This window comes from Thermobia domestica, chromosome 9, assembly GCF_964235325.1.
Source record: "Thermobia domestica chromosome 9, izTheDome1.hap1.1, whole genome shotgun sequence".
NCBI classification, from domain to species: Eukaryota; Metazoa; Arthropoda; class Insecta; order Zygentoma; family Lepismatidae; genus Thermobia; species Thermobia domestica.
In genome coordinates, this window is record NC_137462.1 from 143,466,246 (window position 1) to 143,486,309 (window position 20,064).

General features: G+C 38.9%; 1 protein-coding gene across 2 annotated transcripts in view; it reads left to right on the top strand.

Moving 5' to 3' along the window:
• LOC145695081 (arginase, hepatic-like) overlaps window positions 1-20,064 on the top strand; it is a 69,768-nt gene that overhangs the window by 36,740 nt on the left and 12,964 nt on the right. For both annotated transcript variants that reach the window (XM_081771959.1, XM_081771958.1), the window contains exons 3-5: window positions 9,777-9,889; window positions 14,331-14,599; window positions 17,748-17,804. In XM_081771959.1, coding sequence (XP_081628085.1) covers window positions 9,777-9,889; window positions 14,331-14,599; window positions 17,748-17,804 — 439 coding nt within the window. The remainder of the gene's footprint in view (window positions 1-9,776; window positions 9,890-14,330; window positions 14,600-17,747; window positions 17,805-20,064) is intronic.

Genomic DNA, 20,064 nt, shown 5'->3' on the forward strand with positions numbered 1-20,064 from the left:
TTTAAGGGGTGGGCCAAGGTACCCCTCCCAGAGTGCACAAATGTACCTATGTCTTATGATAGGGAATAAACTCCTATACATAACCATATAATCATATAAGGTAATAAGACTACATCAAACGGGATAAATTGGGCCAAAATACCAAACACGTGGTACAACGTATTGCTTACGTTTATATTTTTGGCAATTTTGTACCCCTAAAAGGGAACGAGGTGGACCACCCAAATTTATCATAATACATGTTAGGGTCCAGTACTATAATACCAAATGTTTAAATTGGGCAATTTCCAAAATTTAAGGGGTGGGCCAAGGTACCCCTCCCGGGGTGCACAAATGTACCTATGTCTTATGAAAGGAAATAAACCCCTATACATAACCATATAACCATATAAGGTAATAGGACCTCATCCAAGGAGATAAATTAGTTCAAAAAACCAAACACGTGGTATAACGTATTGCTTACGTTTATATTTTGGCAATTTTGTACCCCTAAAAGGGAACGAGGTGGACCACCCAAATTTATCATAATACATGTTAGGGTCCAGTACTATAATACCAAATGTTGAAATTGGGCAATTTTCAAAATTTAAGGGTGGGCTAAGGTACCCCTCCCGGGGTGCACAAAATACCCATATCTTATGAAAGGGAATGGAACCCTGTATACGCCCATATAACAATATAAGGTAATAGGACCTCATCCAAGGGGATAACTTAGGTCTAAACCAAACACGTGGTACAACGTATTGCTTACGTTTATATTTTGGCAATTGTGTACCCCTAGAAGGGAACAAGGTGGACCACCCAAATTTATCATGATACATATTAGGGTCCTGTACTATAATACCCAATGTTTAAATTGGGCAATTTCCAAAACTTAAGGGGTGGGCCAAGGTACCCCTCCCAAATTTTTCAAGGGGTGCATTAATATACCCATATGTTATGAAAGCTAATGGACCCCTGTATACGCCCATATAACCATATAGGGTAATAACACTTCATCAAAGGGGATAAATTAGGTCAAAAACCCCCGAAATTTGAATTTTTGGCAATTTTTTTACACATGAAAGGGAACGACATAAACCCCCAATACTGATAGAGGTACATACTATGGTCCTAGGCTACCACACCCAATTTTTAGATTTGGCAATTTCCAAAATTTAAGGGGTGGGCCATGGTACCCCTCCCAAATTTTTCAAGGGGTGCATTAATATACCCATGTCTTATGAAAGGGAATGTAACCCTGTATACGCCCATATAACTATATAAGGTAATAGGACCTCATCCAAGGAGATAAATTAGGCCGAAAACCAAACACGTGGTATAACGTATTGCTTACGTTTATATTTTTGGCAATTTTGTACCCCTAAAAGGGGACGAGGTGGACCACCCAAATTTATCATGATACATATTAGGGTCCTGTACTATAATACCCAATGTTTAAATTGGGCAATTTCTAAAAATGAAGGGGTGGGCCAAGGTACCCCTCCCAAATTTTTCAAGGGGTGCATTAATATACCCATACGTTATGAAAGCTAATGGACCCCTGTATACGCCCATATAGCCATATAGGGTAAAAACACCTCATCCAAGGAGATAAATTAGGTCAAAAACCTCCGAAAATTCAATTTTTGGCAATTTTTTACCCATGAAAGGGAACGACATAGACACCCAATACTGATAGAGGTACATACTATGGTCCTAGGCTACCATACCAAATTTTTAGATTTGGCAATTTCCAAAATTTAAGGGGGGTGGTCCTATGTACCCCTGCCAAAATTTAGGGGGTGGGCCAAGGTACCCCTGCCAAAATTTAGAGGGGGTGGTCCTAGGTACCCCTAGGTCATTGACCCCGGGCCAAGGTCATTGACCTTTGACCTATGACGTCACAAAAAATTTTGCTGACTCGGCTGGCCATAACGGGACCACTACTACTATACATTACCCTTATACTGCAAAATATTTTTCCTTTTCAACGCCAACTTATTCTCGATCATGTTATTACAGCAGCAGCAGCTATCTTTCAAGTCAATCTGTATGCTACTTACTCCGGACCTTATGTTCATTCTCACATCGTACCCACAGACACAACAGTCTAACTCCATAACGTTGTATGTAAATATGGCTCTTACAATTCTTTTTATGAACATTTGCTCCCTAGCGTCACATTGTATACTATTTGAACAGTTACTGTTAGAGGAGAATATCGATATCTTTCTACTGAATGAGACTGCGCTCAAACCAGCCACATATATCCGCTTTCCTCGCTATAACTTTCTTCGCTGTGACTATTCAGACAATAATGCACGAGCCCAAGGCGGTGCTGCAATCGGAATACGCCATAAAATCATTCATAGAGATCACTCCATTGCACTGCATTAGCAGTTTCCAGAGCACTTACTAACAACAGTTTACCTACCAAATTTTGTATTAACCATGGCTACAATCTACGTCCGTCCCGGTCATATCATTCCTCTTGAGTTTTTCACGTACTTGTTTCAACAATTTCGACACCTAATTAATATTGGCTGACATTAATATCCATAGTCGTTCTGTCCGAGATAAAGTACTTTTTCTTGACCATATGTCACTTAATTTACATGGACATGTTCATCATTTACCAAAACATACGCGACCAAGGAGCCAGACGACATGTTAGTTCGGCGTCTACATATTCACTTCTTCTACAATCAAATTCCTCTACACCAAACTGGTTTTCGTCCTAACTACAGTCTCAATGATAATCTACTCAAACTTACCACTATTCTTATCAACCACTTCAATAGCATCCAACATGCCTCTTTATTATTATTTGACTTGGAAAAGGCTTTGGATTCAGTTTGGCACGATGGATTACTTTACAAACTTCATCTTCTACGATTACCATTCGCATATATCAGACTAATTTATCACTACCTCACCAATCGCGTAGCATATGTCTGCATTAATTCATCATTATCATTTCCTATTTTCGCACTTAGTGATGTACCCCAAGGGTCAGCGTTATCGCCACTCCTATACATACTATATGTTCGAAATTTGCCTGTTCCTCCTGACCCTATCCACACCTTTTACCTTTGCAGATGATACTGCTTATCTTGCCTGTGGAAAATCTATTCAGCATATCAATACTATACTTCAAGAGGCAATAAATAAGTTCTGTGACTGGTGTAATACTCAGCGACTCCGAATCAACTCCACTAAAACACAGGCACTTGTCATCATACCATCTGGACACACCAGTCGGATTCGACGCAATAGATCTCTTTTACATCTTACTATAGCTGGCACACGTATTTCCGTCACACGTACAGCCAGATATTTGGGCGTTATCTTTGATGACCATCTTTCATGACGTGAACTCCTTCAGCATCGCATAACTCTGGCGCAAAATAAACTAAACCTTCTGAAGAGATTAGTTGGAACTTCCTGGGGCCTTCATCAAGAGACTGTGTTAAACACTTACAAAGTCTTCTTGCGACCATCTATATTCCATGGACACATCGCATGGCTTAATGCAAGTAACAAATTCTACACCCGCCTCCAGATCATTGAAAGACATGCATTACGCCTTGCATATCGCATCAAACTGCCTAGTCCTACCCAGCTACTCTATGAGCGTATTCCATTTCCACATCTCCTTCTTCATTTAGAAAAACTGCGTACCAGATACATCACTACTCGTTGGTCTCAAGGCCATCTCATGCTTCACAGTTGTATATGTATCGATGCCGATCAAGATGTTCCACCCCGTCTACAATCTACACAACTCAGCACTTAGTTACACTGTATGTTCTTACACATCCTGACGAACAAATAGATGAATTTCTATTAGCATATCAACCACCAGACTTATCACCAAACATTTATTCATCGTTTGCAGTTTAATTCTCACTAACAAGGACATCATTGTGCCTCTCATCATGTGTCGAGTCGCCCCGGCACAAGAAGATAACCCTTCACCTGTCTAACTAATAATATCACTGTGTTGTGGTGTCTAACTTGCACCTCATCTTTCATCTCATCACACATACATCTTGATAGATGAATCTTTTTTTTGTTTTTTTTTGTTTGAAACATCACATGTCAAGTTTTGGCCGAAATTGAGTTAATACCATTACTATGTTTGCTATACGTAGACAAATAGTTTGTGAGGTAAGTACACATGTCAAGCCTTTTCTTGTCTTTATATTGGTATTAAAATTTTCGTTTTTAGGTGAAAGTACACATGTCGTCGTCATGTGCACTTTCTACTTGAAACGTTGTACTGACGGGAAATTGCGCTGTAGACTGTCAACTGTTGTAGTTTTAGCAAACATGTCGGAAGTAGTGTGTATGACTGCAAGTATGCAGGAAGACGTTGCAGAACCCCGTCCTTTATCTAAGCGAGAAAAGATTAAAAAGGCGAGACTGAAAGGTGAAGCGTATACCAATTACAAAGGCAAACTTATACCGCAAATAATAACAGGGAGAGACTGTCAGTGTTGCAGCCATTGCTTTCCACGTGTGAGTGCAAGTGGCAGGGAAGATGCTCTTCGTCAGTTTCGAAATTTTTGCACTAAAGACGACCAAGATGCGTTTTTGCAGGGCTTGATGTCACGAAAGCAAGTCAAGACTACGCGCCCTTGTCATGGTGAAAATGAAAAACCGAAGGGCAATAAGTTTGTGTACAGTGTAAAGACAAGTATCGGCAGAACCACTGTATGTAAGAAAGCATTTTAGGTTTGTCTGCAGGTAGGCTACGTAGTATTTGTCACCTTGTCGCAGTGAACAAGCCCGCTATTGATAAGAGAGGTAAATCTACTCCTTCAAATGCAAATCCAGATGAAATAATAGAAGCCATTATGAATCACATCAGTAGTTTCCCTACAAAGCAAAGTCATTACACCAACCAAAATGTGCAGTATTTAAGTGCAAAGCTTACTTTAAAATTAATGCATAAGTTGTTCCTTGAAAAACATCTGATATAAAGGTTTCATACAGTTTATATCGTACTGTCTTTAAGGAGAGATTTAAACTGCGTTTTGGTCGCCCTCAAGTGGACACTTGTTCTCGCTGTGAAGAACTCTCTGTAAAGATAAAGAGTAAAACGCTCAACGATGATGCAAAACGAGCTGCAAGTGCTGACTGGAGGTGCACAAGAGACGTGCCAACAAATTCTACCAGAAATAACTGACGAAAAAGTCTTACGTTAGAGGAGCTTAAAGCCGAGGTCATAGAAGTAGCGAAATGTCTTCGGACCAAAAATAACAATGGCCCAACTTATATGGTTCTATGGTTTTGACCATGTATCAAACTTGGATCGATACTTTGTTGCAAGATGGTGCTTACATCTTTAAAATATATCGTGTTGAGTGATCACGTACCAGTTCACCTCTTCCAGTTAGATGTGAAAAATGTCAAATCTACAATGACCATGTTACTTCCAAATGTCCAAATGTTCCCAAATGTGGGTACTGTGCAGGACAACCTGAAACAAAGGACTGCCCAAATACAGGGAAGCCACCACATTGTTCATCATGTTCAAATAATGCACATCCTACTTACGGTTATAAATGCAAATCTAAGTCAGCAGCCAGACCGGATCACCCGGAAGTGACTGTTCCGCTCCGTACAATAGACGCTTCTCTCCCTTTTTTCCAATCTATTGCTTATCCTCTCACCGTTGAGAATTTCGTGCGTTATATCACTCTTATCTTACAAAATATCTTTCCATTTCAACGACAGCTGATTCTTGACTATGCTATTGCGGCGGCCTCAGTTATATTTCAAGTTAATCTCTATGCTACCTATTCTGGTCCGTATGTCCATTTTCATATTGTATCACGTGATACTACAGTTTAAACGCAAAGCTTTCAGTTTCAGTATGGCTCTTACTATTCTTTTTATGAATATTCGGTCGTTATCTCAACACCGAATACTATTTGAGCAGCTACTCTTAGAACAACATGTTGATATATATTTGCATTGAATGAGACAGCCCTTAAGCCCACAACATCTATACGCCTTCCTAGATATCAGTTACTAAGACATGATTACGCAGACACTAACGCTCGAGCACAAGGCGGCACTGCTATTGGAATCTACCATAAAATAACTTACAGAGCTCATTCTATTCCATCACGTGTCCCCTTGCCTGAACATTTGGTGACAACTATATATCTACCAAGTATGGCTCTCACTGTAGCTACAATCTATGTCCGTCCAGGGCATGATATTCCGCTCGATTTCTTCCAGTACGTATTCTCGCAGTATCGTCACTTATTAATACTAGCGGATATCAATATTCACTGTCGATATACCAGGGAGAAAACTCAGTTTTCTGATTATATATCCCTAGGTCTGCATGGCCATATATATCAACTACCCAAACATACCAAGTCGAGTAGTCAGACTACTCCTGGCGTTATCAGTAGTATAGCTAAAACTTCTATCACGGTTCTTGACTGTATCGGCAGCGATCATCTACCAGTAAAAGCGATAATTAACCATGCACGTCCACCATCGTCTTCACAATTAACAAGAACTATTTTCTTATATGATAAGGCTAACTGGGAACAATATTGGACTGATATCAATACCGCAATGGATCAGTTACAACCACCAACCTCTGAAGCTGATCTGAACAATGTCGTTCATAGCATTACAACTGCTCTTAACGACAGTGCTGCAAAGAATATCCCTACGTAGCATGGTAAAACATATCAGCCAATATTACCACCGCAATATCTTACACTCGTACGAAAATCCAGGCAGTATTTTCGTGAATATGAGAAGGCACGAAATCCAGAATTATTTAGCCCAAGCACGTCGATGGCAACGCACAGTTCACAATTATATAGTTGCCCATAAAAGACTTACATGGACTAAAACGTGCAACAAGTTGAACACCAAAACACACCCCACAAGATACTGGAAACAGTTTTACCTGTTAACTGGGCAAAGTCAGTACTTCTTACTCTCTTGTCCAGGACGATCAGCCTTTGCACACTGATCAGGCGAAAGCGGATGCTTTCGCATTTCACTTACGAACAGTCTTTACGCCGCCTCTATCCACACATCGTTTAAGTCCCCCCATATCTGAACCAGCAATCAACCAACTGCTCCAACCATCAATCACTCATGAGTTGAATACTTCACATTCTTTAAATCACGAAATTATCTGTGAGAAAATAAGAGATGCTTTAAAGCGGAAACGTAATACAGCACCTGGTTTTGATCATATATCTTATCGAATCCTCAAAGAGTGCTCACTAGTTTTTTCTCTTCCTGGCAACGATTTATACGTTTATTTTAAGAACTGGATATTATCCACAGGACTGGAAGATGTTTAAAGTTTGCATGTTCTTAAAATCAAACAAACCACCTCACTCCGTGAAGTCATATCGGCCCATACAACTGACATCTACTTTAGGAAAAATATTTGAGAAAATACTGGTGCATTGTCTCCATCCATATCTCAATGATCATCACCATTTACCTTCTCATCAGACAGGATTTCGTCCATATTACAGTCTCAATGATCAATTATTCCGTCTTACCACTATCATTACAAATCATTATAACAAAGCACTACCGTCCTGCCTCATACTCATGGACCTTGAGAAAGCATTTGATCGTATCTGACATTATGGATTATTCTATAAATTGCTTAAGCTCGGTATTCCTCTAAATTATCTTAGAGTTATCTACTCTTTTATATTAAACCGTATTGCCTATGTTAATATCAACGGCTCTCTATCACATCCGATCTTCCCCCATACGGGAGTGCCACAAGGGTCAAGTTTATCACCTCTTCTGTATATCCTATATGCCTCCGATTTACCATCTCCGGTACCTCACACATATCTCTTCCAATATGCGGATGATACTGCTTTTTTTACACTTGGTAAAACAATTCAGCAGATTACCGTCAATTTGCAGACTACAATTACGGACTTTCTTCGCTGGTGCAATAAGTGGAGACTTACTGTTAATGAAGACAAGATACAAACTTTAGTTATTTTACCGCCCAATTGTCGCAGTAAAGTCCATCGTAATCCGAATTTGCTTGAGATACGTGTTGGCGATCATCTCCTCCGACCAACTAAAACTGTTACTTATTTAGGTGTCATTTTCGATTATAAATTGCGATGGTCAGCACAACTACAGAAACTTGTTACAAAAGCCAAAAACAGACTTCATCTTCTTCGTCGCCTTGTAGGTCAAACCTGGGGTTTAAACTTTACATTGCTACTGAACACTCATACAGCATTTATGCGGAGTATTCTCACTTTTGTTACTTCATGTCACCTGGTGTTCAGCCCCTCAGAAGTTTCATAACAGATTAGAGATACTCGAGCATCATGCCTTTCGGCTAGCATTTCGCATCGAACTATCTTACCATAATCAAGATCTCTACGACAAGATAAACTTTCCGCCGCTTGTACATACATTGCCCACTTACGTAGAAAATATATAGCTAAATACCTTCACGACTACAATGATATTTTTCTAGACACTATATTTATAAATTTGGAGCAAGAATCACAGTTCAGATACTGTTATACGCCACTAAGCATCTTCCTTTCCATGTATGCTCGCACTCTACCGGATGATCACCATCATGTCACATTTTTCCAACGACAACTCATTCATCATCTTTTTCCATTACAGCACTGTTTATTTATCACACCACTAACAAGGGCTTCCCAGTGTTTTCTCATTAGTCTTGAGCAGCCCCAAGACAGAAGATTAACCTGCATTCGTCATACTTACAGTGTTGTGATGTCAAGTGCACTGCATTCATCATCATCACTCAGCTGTCGTTCTTTCAAATTCGACCTTATTTGAATTCCAATATTGCTGTATTTGTACATTCATTTCGTCGCATTCTTACCACCTTCACTGTTCTTTATCATTTCACTTCATTATATATTTAATATATATTAGTTATATTTATCTTCATTATATATTTCTTATATATTAGCTAGTTATATTTATCTTTCATATGTTAATTTCTCTTTATATTTTTGTTTTCTCTTAATTTATCAATTTATATGTTGCTGTAATATATTAGTTTCTTTGATATTTGATAATTATTAATCACCAGTATATCTCTTTACAGCTCAATGCCTCACTATAAGTAAAATAAAGGCACAATTGATGCAAACACATCCCATGCCACGAGAGAGGGCGAAACCGTCTAGTGGCAGATTAATATCATCTTTTGATTTTGAAACAATAAAGATGTTCCCCAAACCTGTCTTCCTATATATATATAAAACGTTTGTGTTGCTTTTGTAGCATTTTAATAGATAGATTACTAATTAATTTTAATTTTAATATGATTTTAATTTGCTGGTTTGAAAACAGTAATTATTCATAATAGTACCGTAATTTTCCCATGCCCTTTAACTTTACCTATAAATTTTTCATTAACTTTCATAGGTCAAAACAATTCTTATGGCAAGGCCCATGGCTTAAGACATAGTGGTGAAAATGGCATTTTTAATCTTAATCTTAATCAATTAATTTTGAAGTTAATTTTAATTTTGAGACTTACCTTTTTAGCCTTAATTTTAAACCTTACTTATATATATAAATTGGAGGCGTTAATTTTGCCGCAAGTGATGCAAATCCATGTTGTAGGCCTGCTTATAAACGCAAGATTGACATGCACTTATTTATGTATTAAGAGTATGGTGTTATGACATGTGATATCCAAAATTAGAATATTGTATACAGTGTGTTTATATAAACTGAAAGTGAAAAAATAAAATCAAATTCACTGATTGTAGGTTGTGATGTGCGAGACTATGGTGACTTGGAAGTTGAACACCCAGAAGATTCTGCAACCGAAGATGTGCAAAGTAAAAATGAAATGCAATACATATCGGCTTATTCAGAGAAGGTAAAATAAAAAAGGAAAAGATATTGTTTTATGAGAATTAATTCTATTCTTATGAATATGCGTTATTAAGTTGATAGTGCATATTTTTGTCTAGTCACAATTCAGACAGGAAAATTGATACGTAACTTGGAATTTAAAGTAATTTAAAATTATTTTTAATTTTTTCTAGTACTCATATGAAATGATAAAACCAAAATATATTGCTTTTGCGCATAACATCATAATTGACAAATAAAAGATTTTTGAAAACAATGTACAATGTCTCAGCACTCATATTTTCTTCAGAATCAAAAATAACTGGGAGATTATTGTCTCAAGACTTTTTGAGAGGAGGGTTTATCTATTAAAATAAACTCTGCTAAAAGGTAGTAAAAATGCATTACGCCTGGAAGCTTCAATTTCTTCCGGTAGATGGCCAACAGCTAGGGAGTTTAGATGTCATTCTACAATTATACACCTTTGTTTCAATAATTTAAAATGGGATATAGATAATCATCTTTAAAGTCACCGTTACCCTAGAAGATGTTAACGAATTGTGTCTTCTAAAACTCAACTCAGATATCCGCTCCCACTGTTGAATTCAGACTTTTGTACAAGGGGGGGCAATAAAACTTCGAGGGGTACATTAAAAAGACACTTCCGGACAGGCAAGTCCATTCTAACGAAAGACTTTCCTTAGTTCCACCAGGCGAATGCCGGAATGCATAAAAAGTACAAAACACGAAACACAATAGAAGAGGAAGGGGGATTTTAGGTGGTTGGATATAGCACCAGCGCCGCAAATCTGTCTTCAACATTGGGAGGAGGGGGACGGATAAGACCGTTTTTTAGCGATCAAAATATTTATGAAGTTCAAAAACAATGCTATGGAGGATCAGGGGAGCAGAGTTGACTTCAATATTGGAAGGCGGGCAGATTTGAGACATTCTGGGGGACATTAATTTCATTTCACTTTCCTTTGTGGCAATCAAGCACAAATCATCCCCCAAAAACACATTTCAAATCGGAATATTGGGGGGACAGTCCCCCCAGTTCCAAGATTGGAGGGGACATCACTCATCCCCGCCGGGATTTGCGCCAGTGTATGGCACTGTATATTAATCCAATATTTGCTGCGGTTGGCTACCCGCTCTGTTCTACCTGTAGATTGCAATAGAGCAGTAGGAATCTATCGCAACAAAACTCGCGACTTGTTATTCTCTGGTCGGTTACAATAACTAACGTTTTGTCATTTTCCCTAACTAACGTTGTAAAGCGTTTAAAGCGTCTCTACCTATTTTTCAAGCTTTAATTTAACTTCGACTTTGTACAAGAATGCGGCTCTACCGACATCTGCTAATAATCCAAAGGTTGATGGTTCGCGCCCATCCTGGGGTACATGTTTTTTTACTTGTTTAAAGTGTTTTTAGACTCACCTTAATGTAAACACATTACGCATGTAGGCGATTTAACATATTTGGGGGGAGTAATTTTGTGGTTCATTAACGCTTACGACATGGGGAACATACCTAGAACATACAGGGTTTGTCCGGAAAGTAATAGGACTGAGTCGATTTTAAAAAAATGATTGAGCCAATAGTTACAATTCTTTAAAAACTTTCAAAATAGGCTCCTTCTGTTGTCGATGCAGCGCTGCCAGCGCGATTTCCAAGCATTGAAGGCGTCACGGAAGTCATTCTCCGGAATAGCCTTGAGAGCCGCGGTGCAAGCTGCTTGGATCCCCTCTGTCGTCTCAAAATGCTTGCCTTTCATCGAGCGTTTCAGGCGAGGAAACAAAAACAAGTCCGGGGGGGCACATCTGGGCTGTAGGGCGGCTGCGGAAGCGTTGGGATGCCGGCCTTGGTCAGGTGCTGTTCACAAAAAGGCGGTGTGAGCCGGGGCGTTGTCGTGGTGCAGCTTCCAGTCCGCTCCGATGTCTGATCGGACGCGATTGACCCTTCGTTTGAGTCTCTTGAGCACTTCCACGTAAAACTTGGCGTTGACGGTTTGTCCAGGAGGAACAAATCCATGGTGGACGATGCCTTTGATGTCAAAAAAGACAATGAGCATTGTTTTCACTTTGGATTTGCTCATTCTTCCCCTTTTTGGGCGAGGAGACGCCGGCGTGTGCCACTCGGAAGATTGCCTCTTTGTCTCGGGATCATACTCAAAGATCCATGATTCGTCACCCGTGATTACGTTATTCAAAAATTGGGGTCACTTTCAGACATGTTCAAATTTTCTTGGCACAATTCCACTCGCCGCAATTTCTGGTCGTCAGTGAGCACTTTTGGGACAATCTTCGCACACATCTTGCGCATGTTCAAATGCTCCGTCACAATTTCATGAACCACAGTTTTTGGTAAATTTAACATCTGGGCAATTAAACGAATACTTAGTCGACGGTCTGAGTTCAAAACTTCGCGCACACTAGTCACATTGTCGGTGTTTGTCGAAGTCGAAGGTCTTCCAGCACGTTCTTCATTGGCGACCTCTTCCCGGCCCTCCGAAAAGGCCTTGTGCCACCGAAACACCCCACTTCTTGCTAAAGCATAATCTGGGTAAGCCTGCTTGATCATATCAAACGTCTTTGTCTCAGATTTACCGAGTTTAACATAGAATTTAATCGCGTATCTCTGCTCTAACGAACGCTGCATTTTCGGCTTGCACCACTCACAGAAACACGTCGCGCGAAAAGGCCTGTCCTGACTCTCCGTGTTCTCGGAGACAACTGACCAGCCGCTCGTTCGTTAGCTAGGAACGCCCTCTACCGGATCCAGTCGGTGCGCGCACGCTCCGAAGTACAATCATGGCGGAATAAAATCAGCCCTATTACTTCCCGGACAAACCCTGTACTAAGCACGTTCCCCAGGTACATGTCAGGCATGTGCCTAGGGGCAGACAGACTGTGACTATCACTTGCCATCCATGTGATTTCTCTCTCATAGGTACATAACGCCCATACTAGACACATTCCCATGTACCTGAGCGAACATGATAGACATATGCCTGCTATATAATTGTGCTGTTAGGGAATAATAATACCTAATATTTCAAAATCCACTTTCGTTTCAGTGGTCTCTATTCGCACCTACAGATAGTAAATTTTGATGCATATGGTAACGAAAAAGAGTTGAAAAAGATGAATATAATATACCTAATCTGTTGAAATGTGTTAGGTCAAAGATATAGCTTGCAGGACGGAAGATTTTTTAAAAAAGAATATGTCAGTATAATGCTTGTTTTTTTATGTTAAATATGCTATATATGCTTGAGGTGAGTCAGTCCACTGCTTGCGCCACTGATTGGTTAATTATCAACTTTGTATCATTAATCTAGCCTGATGTACAGAATTGCGATTTTGTTACTTTACTGTTTCATAAATACCTGAATGATCTTATTCTTTCCACTTTGCCAATTTTTTCACTCATCTAAAGGAGAAGCCAAACAAATGATATTTCTAAAACTAATTTTCTTTCCGTATGAACAGTTTATTTATACATTTCTTACAATCTCTAATTCTGATTGTGCATGTCAAAACCCACGTTTACATTGCAAATAATAATAATAATAATAATAATAATAATAATAATAATGAAGTATATAGTCTATGCATGGCGAGTTATTAATGCTTCACATTCTAAACCAAGACTTTCGGTTCGCTTATAGTATGCAAAGCTCTGTCACCCCTGAAAAGTCATACCCCCAAGAAAAACTCCACATCCCCTCTGTATAAGATTTTTTAAACTTTGTTTCTGAACTTGGTTGCACGAGATAGGCTTTTCTTCCAAACTTGGCTATACGATATATAGCGGAGTCTTATTGGATAATACGAAATATTGTATAATTTGAATTCAAACAAAAGTTCATTCTCCTTGAAAACTGTATTAAAAACAATAATTAAATATAGCACGTAAATCAAACTTTTGAACCTCCTGTTTTTGGACAATTCCAAGCAACTAAAGTACAACTTAATTCTTGGGAAACACAAGAATTCAGTTCTCAGTTACCCAGAGGCAAACGTAGGGAAAAGCAACACAAAGGGAAAAAGCGTGGCCTAATTTATGACTGAGCAAAAATCGTTTGTTTGCGATATTGAATCACGCAATGTTTCCCTGAAGCTAAAGTGTACTGCAAATAAATTTGTTTTTCGCGTACCGTATTTTTGTTTGCTTGATTTTAGGTATTTGAAAATACACGTTCTTGGATATTTTAAAGTTTGGAGAATTCGATTTTTTTTTTTTGCGTTTCCTTGGATTCCAATTTAAAAAATGCGTTCCCCTGGACTTCGAATTAAAAAAAATGGTAGCTTTTATTACGAATTCATTGATGTAATGTAGCTTTTGAATGGAGAAAATGAAAACGGAAATTACAAGGATCATTACATTTACTTTTATCATTTTAGCCCTTTATTTTATTTACTGTTGATTCGTCAAATAATTTTCCTTTTTCTTAATGATAGTCATCTATTCAAGTGGAGAATATCCTAAAAGAAGGTAGAAAATTACTTTGCCTTGGTGGAGATCATGCTGGAAGCATTGGGACTATTGACGGCCACATGCAAGCTGTAGATGGTAATATTTCAGTATTATGGGTAGATGCACATGCAGACATCAACACGTTATTCACATCACCAACGGGCCATGTACACGGAATGGTTTTGGCTCTTTTACTCAAGGAACTAAGTGACTATTGGCCTCATCTTCCTGGTTGGGAATGGCAGGAACCAAGGTAAATATGTTTTCTTACAATATGAATTCGATCATGTTCATGTGAATCACACGACGAAATTATCTTGTTTTATAATATTTTGCAGTGTAGACTTTGCAAGTAAATAACCTAACAAAAGCACAATGAAAATTTGAGGTAATGAAGAATGATAATTTTCCAGGTTTCTTTCTTTTCTTTTTCTGTATCAGATTGAAACAGAGCTACATCAGAAACAATAACGAAAATAAAGAGAAATATAAAGTTCTTATTGTTGTTTCACCAAGATTTCGAAAATTTCTGAACAAATCGTTTAACGGATTCTTAGTTTTCGTTAGAACTCAAAATGAAGTCTAGATTTCAATTTAATATAAGCCACTTATTCATGTACCCAGTGGCATAACTAAAGATTTGGGGGCCTCCCCACAGACCGCGTGGAGTGGGACCCCTTCTCTACGCCCATCTTCACAATTTGGGGGCCCCTGATGGCTTGAGGCCCCCCGCAATGCGGGATCCTTATTTACGCCCCTGCATGTACGGTATTTCATGAAACAACTTGTGTCCTTGTATCTTGTTCGCTAGGGATACTCTCTGTGATCATTGGAAAATGATCACTGTCGCAGATATACGAATGCATTCTTCATGTAAAGGAAGCAGCAAGAAGAAGAAGAAAAAAGAAACAGTATCTACACAGGGAGAGGTCAATGCTTGAGTAGGTACCGAATCCACTAGAAAAGTGAGAAGCACCATCTTTAAAGATGACCATTCCAATCTCATCGAGGAATTACGTCACCTGATGGCCAGATCGTTGGTTCGAATAGAGCCCTATAAGCGATGATATGCACTCAGATCTCCGACAATCAACGCAGGCGGCTCAAGTTGATTGTAAAATTGAATCAAGTCGGCCACCAAAAAGACTTCAGCATAAGGAATATACAACGCATAGATGGTGATTGGGCGAGGAAGGAACGCACGCACCGCAACTGCTTGCAAGCAGGAGTTAAAGTCCATATACGAGAATGAAAGTCACAGAATACAGCAATGGCTACGCCATTAGGAGCGCGATTATCAATATGTTTGACCAGCAAATCATGTAATAATATAAAACAGATGACTGAGTAGGCTGGAAATTAGTTTCCTGCAAGCAAATAACAGATGGTGAGTGGTCAGAACCAGCTATTTCAATTCCTCAAGATAATTGTCGAACGCATTAAGATTACACTGTATAAGTCCATAGTTGGAAAGAAGCGTTTAAAATGAGCCTTACCTCGTGAGCTGATTACCGTCCACTCACTATCGATCACTTCATTCTCCACTATATCCGATTTTAATGAGATCGAAGGTGGCTTGAGAACTGTCGGAGATTGTGATTTTCTCGCTGAGAGGATAGGGTCATTAAGACGAGGCCGAATATGGTGCTTAACTTGATGCCAGGAATATACAGTGTGTGGCGATGAGGTGGCGTTAGCTTCAGACACGGTGTGTTTTGAAAGGTTCGGGAGATATTGTTGATAATTGTGGTTTACAGTTCAGTGCTCTTAGCTGAGAGCTCAGTTTGTTGGAAACGTCAGATGCAGAGGGATTTACGAGCATAGCAGCAAGAGAGGAAAACAGAACAGGAAGCAAGGTTGGAATGCTCTCTTTTAGACGTCGTTTTGAATCGACTGCAGAAACCTTTTCGACAACCATAAGCTCTCGGATATGCTTTTTTTTGTTGAAAGCCTGGGCAGTTTTTAGGATCAAGCAGAATGATCACTCTTAGACACAAGGCTTGGTCGCTGTACAGGGATCCACACTATGACTTTCCACACTATACCCAAAATGCTGACATTTAAAACGACGAAGAGGGTTAGGAATGTAATATCGCATTTTCAGTCGATAATATCCAGCCTTTGTGAATTTCAGGAGCGTAGGCAAACTGAAAGTAAGAATCAGTATCTGAGTTAGATGCAGTTTGCCTGACTTCTTACTTTTAATTTGAGCTTTTTCTACGATACGTTGGACTGCCATTTCAATTTAATCTTCTCTTCAGTGGTGTTCAAGAGATTCTAACATGAAATCACTCCCCAACTGACATTCAGTAGAAGGTGAAGTTCTACTGATATGGGAACTGGTCCAATGTTATCCAATTTAAGTAGCTTCGCAGTTTGTTTATCGTCTATTGTTTCCACTAACAAAATTCCATTCCGTAACTTCTTTAATATCTTTAACTTCCGCGGCGTTGTAGGTAACAACTTTATTAATAAAGAAAGAGGACAAACTCTTTAACATCACTCGGACAGATAGTTCTGCATTGGCATTATCAACACTTTTGTCTTTTATTACAAGATATCAGACTAGACTCACGATACTTGTATTTTCCACATACACTACTTGGAGAGTGCTTAGATCACTCTCACTTGTCCTGGACTTCTTACGAGAGGATGACCCCGGACCTGTATTTAATGATTTTTTACCCATAAAATGTGGTTGATAAGCCTTTACAAATAAAAGCAGTGTGTAAACTCTGCTAACTTCACACCAAGACGCTTACAGAGAGAATGCTACTTCCCTAGCAATCCCTTGGGCATAGCATGGAGCCAACATGCCAAGGGGAATGAGAGGTGCACCAAGCCATCATCCCCGTCGACAACTAAAGGTCTCGCAATAATAATGATTCAAAGTAATTTTAAAAACATGAATTAACTAAGCATAACACAAACAAACCCAAAACAAGTAACGAATAAATGTGTATCTTTTAACATTTAAATTTTAAAAAAGACTTTATACAAAATAATAAACAAAACATCGGAGTCACACAAAAGTTAGGACACAATGGTACATCTCAAATTATTGAAGATGAATTGAACGTAAAGTAGATTTAAACGTATTGCAGATTCGCTTCGTTGGCCCGTTTAATAATTAATAGGGTACATGTAGCATCTCTTGCCACTTGCTGTAACAAGTTAAATATTATTGAAAAAAAAGGAGATGGAATGATCCTATATTTAATTGTGAAACAAATAAGGTTACAAAGTTTTGGAACACTCATCTTAAATGAATTACTACCACTATGACAATAACTTAGCTATTGTGTGGGAATATAACATTTGCAAATCTCTAAGAGCTGTGAACTTTTATTTCTCATATTAACATGGAGAGTTGTGTTAATTTATATTTTTATTTTTCACAGATTATCCACAAGAGATGTTGCATATATAGGACTTCGCATGGTTGATGAATATGAGAGGTAAGTATTATACAGCCATTAATTAAAAAAATATTTTTTAAAAAAGAGGATAATATACCTTTAGTCTGGAATCATAATATACTTTCTTGTATTTTTCATATTTATTGTACGTTTATCTTAGAATCTATCAAAAGAGCATACAACGTTTGCCCTAAAATTAAAAGTTTTTTTTTTTTTTTTTTTTTTAAAGAAACGAAACATTTGTTGGAGAAGATACGTAACAGTGGACATTTACGTAAGACTACCCTAGAATGAATAATCGATAATGGTCTCTGCTACGTACCAGTGCACTGACGGAACTATTCCTGATGCTGGAGTTACTAATTGGTAAAGTCCTCTTTGGCAAGGCGTAAAGCTTTAATACTACGTAGCATTGCATGCAGTAAATTATTGATGACATCCTGACGAGAGTTTGTCATTCATGAGAGTACCTTAACTGTTGGTTGTTTGCGGGTCTGTGCAATTTTAGTTGTAGAGGTAAAGCATTTTCTACAGGATTCATGTTCGGGTATTTTCCGGATCTCGCTAGAGTTTGAATCCAATTTAGTCTCTTTCAGTGGGTGGTCAACTTCGCCCTATGACATGGTGCCTCTCTCATCATCCATCAAATTTATGGAGTCTCGCACCAATTCGTCTCTTTCAAAGAAGCATAAGATTCAATCTTACAATATCTACATGTATTCGGCACCATTGGTGCATAGCAAAAACGTAAGTTACTACAACCATCTTTTAATGCACTACACACCATGACAATTATACCGCCGTATTTCGCCATAGAGTACTTGACTTTTTTTTTTAGTTTAACGCACAAAGATTATGTACGGGGTTCTTTTGATGAAGAAAGTGCGAGGAAACGGGAGAATCTCGAGAAAAAATCCACACACGGTGTTTGTCTACCACAAATTACTAATCGAGTTGTTGCAAATGGTGGTGTATCAATCGCTCCTTCCACATTCACTGTTTAAGAATTGGTAGACTTGTCTTTCATCGGAGAATGCAGTATGGTCCCAAAAGTCTTTTGCAAATCTCGGTAGCCCAATTGTGTCTCCGTATCATTTATGATTTTATGACAAAGGCTTCATTTTAACGTTATGTGCGGTACATTTCCGAACTATACGAATACTGTTGGATGGTCCGTGCTGATCTATGGACATTTGATGCACCTTGAGCAGTCATTGGTTGTATCGGACAATAGGGGAGTTTACGAGTTGTAGCACAAATAATTTCTATTGCACAAAATCATGTTGCCTGCAGATATCTACTTTCGAAGATGCTATCGTAGGAAAACCCGTATACTTATATAATGTGTACCTAAATGAGCACAGATACGTAAGAGAGGGATGACAATACTGTAAATTGAAAGCGAATGACAAAACATTTATGGAGACAAATTTATTTTTAAGATGCATAGCATATCACACTGCGTAGCAGTAAACACATGGATGTTGTTGCATACAAAGTTTAATGTATCATATGGTGTGCTCTGACAGCAATGCGCAGTATACAATACCCCAACATACTATGAACCAGAATATTAGTGTGTTAGAACTACGGAATAGCACCACTTGCATCCATAGCTCTGGTGGAGTTCGGAGGATGACGTTCACTTAGTTCAAAGCGTGTTCAATCGAGTCTAAGTCTGGTGATATCGCAGGCCACACCAAAGACCTAATATTTTGTCTTGAAGTTATTCACAAGACCGACTGAGTTTGCGAGATGGGTATTATTGTCTATAAAGAGAACTTCAATTCCATTGTTCTCTACATTTATAGAATCACATCCCAATAGATTTGTCCAGTTAGGATATGGATGATCCATGTAGACATGGTGATCAGAAAAATGGAAACACCTGAATGAAATTGCAACTTACCAGATTAATATGGTGTCGGGCCACCTTTCGCCTTCACAACAGCCTTCATGCGACGTGGGATGCAGGCATAGATGTCGTGAATGGTAGCAAGTGGAATTTTACACCATTCCTCGTGCAGGGCATCGGCCAGTTCTCTGAGAGAGGATGGAGGTGGAAATCGTCGCCGGAGTCGTGTTTCCAAGACGGACCACAGATGTTCAATTATGTTGAGATCTGGGGATTGGGCGGGCCAGGGGAGGTGTTGAACTTCATCCCGATGTTCCTCAAACCACGCTGCAACAACGTCAGTTGTGTGAATGGGTGCATTATCATCCTGAAAGATGGCGTCATTGTCCGGGAACAACATTCGGACCATAGGATGCAAGTGGTCTCCTAAAATTGCGACATAAT